This window comes from Oryx dammah, unplaced genomic scaffold (genome assembly GCF_014754425.2).
Source record: "Oryx dammah isolate SB20612 unplaced genomic scaffold, SCBI_Odam_1.1 HiC_scaffold_22, whole genome shotgun sequence".
NCBI classification, from domain to species: Eukaryota; Metazoa; Chordata; class Mammalia; order Artiodactyla; family Bovidae; genus Oryx; species Oryx dammah.
Genome location: NW_024070206.1, coordinates 1,536,941 through 1,547,779, shown reverse-complemented (window position 1 = coordinate 1,547,779; position 10,839 = coordinate 1,536,941). Strand labels below are relative to the sequence as shown.

At 48.3% G+C, this 10,839-nt stretch overlaps 1 protein-coding gene across 2 annotated transcripts in view; it reads right to left on the bottom strand.

Moving 5' to 3' along the window:
• PIGN (phosphatidylinositol glycan anchor biosynthesis class N) overlaps window positions 1–10,839 on the bottom strand; it is a 93,531-nt gene that overhangs the window by 17,540 nt on the left and 65,152 nt on the right. For both annotated transcript variants that reach the window (XM_040264269.1, XM_040264271.1), the window contains 2 exons: window positions 8,146–8,188; window positions 6,606–6,658 (listed from right to left, as the gene is read on the bottom strand). In XM_040264269.1, the coding sequence (XP_040120203.1) occupies window positions 6,606–6,658; window positions 8,146–8,188 (96 nt within the window). The remainder of the gene's footprint in view (window positions 1–6,605; window positions 6,659–8,145; window positions 8,189–10,839) is intronic.

Here is a 10,839-nt window from a genome sequence, read left to right as displayed (position 1 = left end):
CTCTCTGTCCCCTCCTCTCTCTCTGTCTGCTCCTCTCTCTCTGTCCCTTTCTCTCTCTGCCCCTCCCCTCTCTGGCCCTCCCCTCTCTCTGTTTCTCCCTCCCTTCTTTCCTGCCTCCTCCGAAGCCCTCACCTTTTCTTCCTTCTTCTTCTTCTTTTTTTCTTGGATGAAACAGTATATTATTAAAGAGGAAGAAAAGAAAGGTAATTTGAGGGGTGTGTGTTGAGGGGAACATTCTGCCAATTAAGCCTTAGGTGAAAGACTGTGGGTGACGGGAAGGAGAAGGGAACAACAGTGTTGAAAGGAACGGGGTCCCCCAGGGACCACCAGGAGGTGGACGTGAGCAGGAGGCTGGGCCGCCTGTAACTGGAAAGGCAGGCGCAGAGTCCTCGCTAGGAAGTACTCGAATGAAAGCAGGGAAGACTGAGTAAGTCGGTAAGTGGGGGAAAGGGCCTGAATTCTGGGATCCAATGCTGAAAAGAAATCCCAAGTGGAATACTGAGGACGAGGCAACCAAGGTCGGCAAAGGTGACGCAGCGAAGACCTCCTGCTCAGGGCCTCGCCTGGGGGCATCTTGCTTCGCCGCAATGCTCCCGAGTTTGCTCTTGACTCTGTTCCCCCAGCAGAAGTCCTCCCAGCGCAGACGCAAAGCCTAGGAATTTCAGTGTCACCAGGATACTGGATACTGCGGTGTGTCTTTAACTCTTTCAACTCCCCTAGAAAGAGCCTTCTCTATGGAGAAGTTTTTCTCTCAAACACGGATGCGAGACTCACTATCTGCTGCCTCTTCTGACATAAACAAGAAGCCACTGTGCCAGCCGTGCGGTTGGCAGTGTGTGCCCAGGTATGTGGCACCTGTTGGCACCCTGTCTGCCCCGTGACAGCCTCTCCTAGCAGAAAGCCGCCTCCTGCTTCATGCCCTGTGTCTCAGCGTTTTCTCTTCGAGGAAACGACTCTGCTCTGTACCTTTAACAAAGGCCCCTGGCCCCAGACCGTTCTTTTCTGGCCGAAGACACCCTAACTCTTGGCTCACTCCCTTCTAATCAGTATCTCTTTCTCCTGTAGATCCTAAATTTATATTATTCAAAAGTTTGCAACAATCACAAATATAGGATTAGACGCAAAGCCACTTTTCCGAATAGGTTATCAGAATTACAGAACAAGGACTCGGGGCAGTTCTCTCCAGGGAGACGCAGTGAAGGACAGCGGGGACACACAGCCCTGAGACCCGAGAGCTGCTGCCTGACCTGCTCAGCTCTTCCCAGGCTCCGAGACGTGAGCGAGTTGGAGGTCTCAGGGCCACAAGGTCCTCAGGGTAAAAGGAGGCAGTGAGCACACCCTGCTGTGGAAACAATGTCTCCATCACAGTGCTGAGATAAAGGTCACGTGAAGGAGCGCAGGGGGAGCCTGTAAACAGGTGGTGATACGGTGTCGGCAGAGCCGGGCCGGGGGAGCCCGTGCCCGGCGTCCTGAGCCTCCCCCAAGCGTGAGCCTTGTCTGGAGCACAGACGGACCCCTGCTCTCTGAGCTGCCTGTCTGTCTCTGAGCCCACAGCTCGAATACCCAACAGCTGGTGTGATTCTGCTGCAACACGCAGCCTGGTTCTGACTGGTCCAGACGGGTCACTACCCTGCTCTGGGAACAAGCTTGCTCCATTTGGGCCCGCGTGCTGGGCTCCAACTTAGACAGAGGCTTCCCTGGGGGCTCAGGTGCAAAGAACCCGCCTGCAATGCGGGTGACTTGGGTTCAATCCCTGGGTCGGGACGATCCCCTGGAGAAGGAGTGGCTGCCCACACCAGCGTTCTTCCCTGGGAAATCGCATGGAGAGAGGAGCCTGGTGGTTTAGAGTCCATGGGGTCTCAGAGAATCAGACGGGACTGAGGGACTAACACTTTCACTTCTTCTTTCAATCAGATCTACAGACATGCCTTCCAACCAAGATATCATCCCTCACATTGCTCATGCGTGAAGTGAAATGGTAACAGAATCTCAAAAGGAGGTTGGGTTTTCCCCGGTGGTTACCGCCCTCCTTCTCCTCCCCTGTCCAAGCAAGCTTGAGAGCGGGGGAGACTGAGAGCCACCTCCTGACCTCCCGCTGCTCTCACGCCTCTCCCCTTCATTTCCATGAGTCACAGCTGCAGCACTGAAACAGCAAAGTGAGGAGAAAGGCTTCCCCCGAAATGCGAAACGCGCAGCCCTCGCTCTGTCTCATTCACTCCCCAAGCAACTACTCTGACCTCCTCCTGGCTTAGACCTGCTGGGGCTTCACTCTCCCTTTTCACTCTCACGCACTGGAGAAGGAAACGGCAACCCACGCCAGTGTGCTTGCCTGGAGAATCCCAGGGACCGGGGAGCCTGGTGGGCTGCCGTCTCTGGGGTCGCACAGAGTCGGACACGACTGACGCGACTCAGCAGCAGCAGCGGGAGAGAGCGAATGATGCTGAAGCTGAAGCTCCAGGACTTTGGCCACCTCATGCGAAGAGTTGACTCATTGGAAAAGACTCTGATGCTGGGGGGGATTGGGGGCAGGAGGAGAAGGGGACGACCGAGGATGAGATGGCTGGATGGCATCACCGACTCGATGGACATGAGTCTGAGTGAACTCCGGGAGTTGGTGATGGACAGGGAGGCCTGGCGTGCTGCGATTCACGGGGTCACAGAGAGTCAGACACGACTGAGCGCCTGAACTGAGGAGAGAGGGAGGATTTAGCTGACTTCTACCATACCCGACTCATGTCAGTTCTAGGCAATCATTTTAGTTCTGTTTTCCTTATGAATCAACTCTGAGGTATAATTTATATACAAGAAAATGAAACCATTTTAAGTATCCAGTTAAACGGATACTGACAAATGACTCACCCACGTATCCGTCAGCACGGTCAAGACACGGAACACTTCCGTGACTCCCAAAGTTCCCACGTACGCATTTACAGTCATGCTCTCCGTAATTCCCTGGAGAAGGCGATGGCACCCCACTCCAGCACTCTTGCCTGGAAAATCCCATGGACGGAGGAGCTTGGTGGGCTGCAGTCCATGGGGTCACTAAGAGCTGGACACGACTGAGTGACTTCCCTTTCACTTTTCACTTTCATGCATTGGAGAAGGAAATGGCAACCCACTCCAGTGCTCTTGCCTGGAGAATCCCAGGGACCGGGGAGCCTGGTGAGCTGCCGTCTCTGGGGTCGCACAGAGTCGGACACGACTGAAACGACTTAGCAGCAGCAGCAGCAGCACCGTAATTCCCAGGCCCAGACAACCACTGACCGGCTTCCTCTGACTGTAGACTAATTCCATCTGTCCTAGAATTTTACCTAAATGGAATGATACAACATGTACTCTTAATGCACCACGTTTCTTTCACTCATTATAAAATATCTGAAATTCATCCGTGGAGTTGAGTTCATCAGTCATTCTTTTCATTAATGTTTTCTATTTTATGCATATAGCCTAATTTGTTTACCATTAAGTGCTGATAAACATCTGGGTGGTTTCCAGATTGTGATTATTAATAAAGAAAGTGTTAGTCACTCAGTCACGTCCGACTCTCTGCAACCCCATGAACTATGTGGCCCACCAAGCTTCTCTGTCCCTGGGATTCTCCAGGCAATAATACTGGAGTTGGTTGCCATTCCCTTCTCTAGGGGACCTTCCTGACCCACGGATCAAACTAGGGTCTCCTGCATTGCAGGCAGATTCTTTACCTTCTGAGCCACAAAGCTACTATGAAAATTCCCGTACAAGCCTTTCATGGACCTATTTTTCCCTTCTCTTGGGTAGATGGCTAGGAATAGAATTGCTGTACAATTCAAAATATCAATCAGAGGGTGGCGTTTACTTAGCTTTTTAAGAAAGTCTTGTTTTCCTCTAAGTCTACCTCCCAAATAGGACAGTTGCCAGTAAGCTGTGGGTGTGTAATAAAAATCACTAGGTCATGTTTTGGGACAAGCAGGAGAGGGGCCTGTCTCCACCCTTTGGGCCGGGGTGGAAGGGAGCTACAAATGCTTGAGTGGAGACAGCTTTCCTAAGAGTGAGAAGCACCTGGACACAGCGGTCGCCTCTGTCTCTTCACAGCTGTTTTCAGGTTTTCCCGGGAGTGGAATCCTTGCTGCATGGGGATGGGGGAAGGAGAGGCGTGGGGAGACTGCCGGCTCCATCACTGGACACAGAGACGGTCAGGTCACCCCCGGCCCCCCTCCTCATTCCTATGTGCCCCATCACTGCCCAACTGCGTCTGAGCCACCAGGGTGCCCTGCCCTTGGCAGGACTGTGAGAGATTCTGGGCTGCCGCCGCCTCTCTTGGGTTATCCATCTTCCAGAAATCTGTTGAACTTGCATTTGCTGATGATCGTTTTTCTATACTCTTTCACTTTGGCTGGGTTTGTTATTTTATTGAAGAGTTGGTAGAGGGGAGAAAAATGATTATTTCTGGCTTGCAGTCCTCACCCAGACATCAATGAATTTGATTCAGTGCAGATATCAAGTATTAAATCTTAGCCCTGAACCGTCTCTGGCCAAGCTCATTGATGACTGCTGTTTAGCCCGACGCATGTCTTCACGTGTTTCCCTACTCACTCTCTCTGTAGCATCTCGGTGACCTTCTTTCCTGAATGTTCTTTGGATCCCACAGCTCTGCTCTCACCTGGTTCCTCCACCCTTAGGCTCCCCAAGAGCTCTAGAACGTGCTTCTCACCCCCAGCAATTCACCTGGTGCCACCTGATTGAACTGAGACCATGGATATTTAAAAATGATTTGTGTTTTATGCTTGTTATTACTGATAATAACAGTGAAATGTGTACTTTGAAGAAAAAAAACTGCCACGTAAAGATACACCTTAAACTAATCAGAGAAAGCCAGGTCTTTAGTTTGTGTAACATAAATTCATGATGCTGTGAAGAAGTTAACGATGCCCGTCTTCACGTGAGAAGTATGCCCACTTCATCCTCTGGCACTTTCCTAAGGGCCAAAACCAATATAGGTCCCTCCCACCAAAAAAAAGGCGGGTGGCTGCTGGGGCTGGTGGAGGTGGAGAAGTGAGTTGTTTGCAAGAGGAAACAGTTATGGAGGTGGACGTTCATGGAAGCTGGATAACAGCATGAATGTACCCGGTGCTACTGGGGTCTACACTTCACAAGCGTTAAGATGGGAAACTTTCTATTACGCATGTGCGTGCTGTCGCTCAGTCGGGTCCAACTCTTTGTGACCCCACGGGCTGCAGCCCACCAGGCTCCTCCGTCCATGGGATTTCCCAGGCAAGAGTGCTGGAGCGGGCTGCCATTTCCTTCTCCAATATTATGTATATCTTGCTACAATTAAAAATAATATATAAAGTCTCACAAGTAAAAATGTTACCTTTTGTCAGGATATTTTCCAAACAAAATTCTGATCTGTATCTAAACTTAAATTACGAAGAGAGTAAGGAGAGTTATGTCAAACACAAGAAACACTCTGAAAGATAAAGAAACAGAACTGCAGAGTGATATCAATAATAGTAGTTTCCACTTATTGGATCTACTTGATGCCAGGCACTGTGCTAAATGCTTTACATGGGTTAATTCATTCAAAACGACTACAAGAGACAGGAAGATGAGACGCATCAAGTCAGTTGCTGACAGGCTCACAGCTGAAGAGTGGGAGAAACAGGTCAACCCCAGGAGGTCTGGTTTAAAGCCCCTGCTCTGACCGCTACCTGCCTGGCCAGTCCGGGGTCAGAGGGTGGTGAGGACACATTCAGACTTCCCTAAGCTGCAGGTTTAAGAGACTCGTGAGACGAAACGAACGCCATGGCGCACCCTCTGTGTGCTGAGCACGCAGGAGGGAGAGACTCCCAGCGGCTGACTGCAGAGACAGGGCGGACACGCCCGAGCGGCCTCAGAGGGAGGGAGCGAGGGGAGGACGGGAGCCGGGGGCTCGTCCAGGCCGCACGATTGCTGGCTGAATAAAGTACTGACTAAAGAAATACAGTTCGCCCACAGAAATGTATTCTGTCTCTGACTGCGTTTGAAAACAGACCGGCAAAACAACCTCACTTTCTTCCCCTCAAAGGAAAGAAATTTAACAGACTGTGGCCGTCCTTGATGTTCATATCACAGTAAGAAGGAGACTGACTTTTTGTTCAGATTATACTTCAAGTGACGATGTTACAGGGATCCCGTGTTACAATGTCCCCACACTGAAGATGCCAGGAGGCGTGATGACCACCGGAAACGTAAACTGCAGCAGAAAATGCACACTGCGACCTGAAGAGTTTCACTGTTGTCCAGACAGACTGAGATGAGAATGCAGACCCCGGAGTGAGCCCCCCGAAAGTCCAGACTCAAGCAGCTTTCCTCACACCTGCCTGCGGCCCTGCATTGCTCTCAGACCCCACCTGCCTTCACAGCATCCCAGGAGAACATCTGGTAACGTGCTGACGCAAGAACTGGAGGGACAGGTCTCACCTCTAAAGGCCAAAATCACTACTGCTGGCCATGCTTGCTTGCTTCGAAAATCAAGTTACTTCTTGATGGAGATTGAGATACAAGTTACTTCTTTTTTAACTACAGTCTTAAGAATTCCACACCATATACAGATATTCTATACTATACACAGTGAATGTATACTATACCTTGTTCCAATATCCAGCCAGCTGCCGTAATCTTTGATTAAGAAGAAAAAATGCTGTAAAAGAAAACAAGATAGGGCCCCATTAAAAACAAAGGCTATACAGAGCCAGGCTAAAAACAACGTCGCTTTAGGATTGTGTCTTTCAGATTTCCCTCAAAACCGCTATCTGACTGGAATCAATAAGAATTCACCTTTTATTGAAATTTTTGCTTGGACTAAAATGAGCAAGTCTAAAAGCCAGATACAGCATCTCCATTTAATCACATAAACACAAAAGTGACATCTGTGAATAACCAGAAAGAAAACCCAGCCAACGTTAATAACATGACTAAGTGATACCAAGGATCCCAGTGAACAGAAGCCATATTGTCTAATCATCAGCAGACGTTTCCCAACAAACGTTCATCCTGAAGACAAACTCTTTCAGGAGCTTTATAACCTAGTGCTGAGTCAGTCAGATGATCAGGCGTGTGTGCTGGGTGTATGTGTGTGTGTGTGAGATGAGTGTTGTCACTGGAAGTTCAGGCGAGGAAGGGTGCAGACCCCAACTAGGGTGCAAGGGAAGGCTGTCCCAACAAGAACTTTAAACGTCTAAGCGACAAGCAAGAGGTGAAGGGTGGCCAGTGCTCCACCACGGGACCCTGCTGGACTCTGCCCTCCGCACACCTTCCCTGTGCTCCTTCTGCTGTAACAGCCTTCCCTGCTGGCTCAGACAGTAAAGAATCTGCCTGCAGTGCAGAAGACCCAGGTTTTATCCCCGGGTCGGGAAGATCCCCTGGAGAAGGGAATGACTACCCACTCCAGCACTCTCGCCTGAAGAATGCCCATGGACAGAGGAGCTTGGTGGGCTACAGTCCATGGGGTTGCCAAGAGTCGGATGCGACTGAGCGACTAACGCTTCTCCCTAGAACAAGTCACACTTGTGAATATTAAGTCTTCAGTGAATGCTCTGAGTCCATTCACCGAATGATCAAACCTGAGGGTAGTGAGGGGAACCTCCTGAACTTGTAGGTGTAAAACAGGGTCTGTCTGTTCATACACTACATCTAAGAGGCCCAGCTGCCTGTCCCTCTCTGGAGCTCCCTATCAGAGCTGTGGTCTGGATAAGATTCTCCTATTTCCTTTTCCCTATTTCCCTTCCTTCTCCCCACTCTTTTTTCCTTTCTTTTTCAATCTGACTAAAGCATTAAAAATCAACATTTCAAGTAGGAAAATGATGTATCACCTGAATCTAAAGATAGCTCTTTATGTTATCTTCCTATGAAAGTTAATACAATGCACCATAGAAGACTATGTATAAAATACAGGTTCTAATAAATCAAGTTAGATGATTTTTGACATCCTAAGAAGAGCATTTTTACTGCATTGAAAGTCAAAATAAACAAAGAAGAAAGTAATTTATGTGTAACTTATGCCAGCACTTTATAACTCAGTATCTAAAGAGTTCATATACAGAAATGCACTCATATTTCATTGGATTAAATTAACTTGTTGTTTAGCTTCTCAATCTTATTTATATTGAATATCCAGTAATCTCTTACCAAAGCCATGATGTCTGATATGTTGATAACCATGAGGAAAAGACTGGAAAAAAATAAAAAAACATGTAACACAGCGGGCACATTTTAAAAGCATATTAAAATCAAAATTAGAATAATCAAATGACCTAACATTCTGGTATTAGTATTTCTGCTTCTGAAAATACATTTGACAAAAGCTCTTTTCACATTATCATGGACTCCTGTCCCACAGTGATGGGCTAGACTTCAAAAATGTTACTTAACATTTTGAATATTTATTTTAAGTATATGAAAGGGACATGAATTATGCTTTTTTAATTAAGCTTTTTATTTTAGATAATTACAGATATACATGTAATTGCAGAAATGATATAGAGGGAGTCCATGTACCCTCTTCTTCTCCAACACTCTTGAGAGTCCCTTGGACTGCAAGGAGATCCAACCAGTCCATCCTAAAGGAGATCAGTCCTGACTATTCACTGGAAAGACTGATGCTGAAGCTGAAATTCCAATACTTTGGCCACCTGATGAGAATGGCTGACTCATTTGCAAAGGCCCTGATGCTGGGAAAGATTGAGAGTGGGAGTAGAAGGGGATGACAGAGGATGAGATGGTTGGATGGCATCACGGACTCAACGGACATGGGTCTGGGTGGATTCTGGGAGTTGGTGATGGACAGGGAGGCCTGGCGCGCTGCGGTTCATGGGGTCGCAAAGTCGGACACGACCGAGCGACTGAACTGAACTGAGCTGATGCACTCTCTGCCCGGCTTCCCTACTGGTGAGTCCTTCAGAGCTCCGGGACAATTTCACAACCCGGACACTGCCACCGACGCTGGCAACACACGCAGTCCTCCCATCGTTACAAGGAGCCCTTATGAGCCTTGTGTTACGGAGTTTACTCTGGGCGGTTTTAGCTTTTTACAGTGTTATCTGGTGTTCTTTCTAGCAAGTTTAGTTTTTCCTGGGCCACATTTTCTTAGTGCTCTAGGGAATGGGAAGGTTGCAGACCTTAGGGCAGCCTTGTGTCTAAAAGAAATGTTACAATGTGCAGTAGGAGCCATTTCCAATTTTATCTTATGCTAGTAACTTCTACCACTAATTTAGCAGATAAGTGTTCAGTTTCTATGGCATGCCAGTCACTGTGCTTATTGCTGGTTATACATGAGGTGACCAGAGCTTACCATCTAACTCAGGGAGACAATAAATAGAATGTTTGCAATAACAATACAAGGTCAGGTGGTGTTAACTGTTACGAAGAAAAGTAGACTGACTGGGCGAATATCTATGAGGAGGAGACATTTAAGCAGAGACCGGGACGAGTGCAGCGGACCATGAAACCAAATGAGCGGGAGCACTGCAGGCAGAACCGTGCGTGGCCCCACAAAGCGCGTGCAAGGGAACCGGGCGTGGCCCCACAAAGCGCGTGCAAGGGAACCGGGTGTGGACCCACAAAGCGCACGTGGAGGAACTGGGCGTGGCCCTACAAAGGGCGTGCCGAGGCACCGGGCGTGGACCCACAAAGCGCACGCGGAGGAACCGGGCCTGGTGCCCGAGGAAGAGCGAGCGCGCCGCCGGAAGCAGAGTGCGCGCAGAGGGTTGCGGGAAACAAGGCCGAGAGGTGCAGGGCGGACCACAGGTACGTCTGGGCCACAGTCAGGGCTGCAGAACTGGTCCTCGCTGGGACAAGAAGCCCCTGGAAAATCTAAAGGCTGCCCTGTCTGCTGCGTAGATAACAGTTCTCAGAGGACACGGGTCAGCTAAGGGAGGTCAGCTAAGGGAGCCCTGCAGATGAATGATAATGGTGGGCTCTGGCGGTGATTGAAACGTGGACAGAACGATGACATTGGTGACATTCAGCAAGTGGAAACGGCAGTGAGGGACGGGCGGACTAGAGCTTCTGCAACGGGTTAGATAAAAAAACAGGGGGAGCAGCTAGAGGTCACCAGGAGGAAAGGGACTTGCTGAGTTCAATGTACGCAAATTAAGTTTGAGTGGGTCAGTATAATATTACGGGGAAATGTAATAGACCTTATAAAGGTCTAAAGGTCAAAAGAGAAGACATTTATAAAGTCACACTTTGCCATCTTTGCCTCAGTTCCCTCCCTTTGTATTTACTTGTATTAAATACTTAAATACTAAAACTGTGTATTTAGTTTTTCGCTACTAAATAGATTTAAGGGACTAGATCTGATAGACAGACTGCCTGAAGAATTATGGACGGAGGTTCATGACATTGTACAGGAGACGGAGCAAGACCATCTACCAAAAAAAAAGGAAAAAAGCAAAACGGCTGTCTGGGGAAGCCTTACAAATAGCTGTGAAAAGACGAGAAGCGAAAAGCAAAGGAGAAAAGGAAAGATATAAGCATCTGAATGCAGAGTTCTAAAGAATAGCAAGAAGAGGTAAGAAAGCCTTCCTCAGTGATCAATGCTGAGAAATAGAGGAAAACAACAGAATGGGAAAGACTAGAGATCTCTTCAAGAAAATTAGAGATACCAAGGGAACATTTCATGCAAAGATGGTCTCAATAAAGGATAGAAATGGTATGGACCTAACAGAAGCAGAAGATATTAAGAAGAGGTGGCAAGAATACACAGAAGAACTGTACAAAAAAGATCTTCACGACCCAGATAATCATGATGGTGTGATTACTCACCTAGAGCCAAACATCTTGGAATGTGAAGTCAAGTGGGCCTTAGAAAGCATCACTACG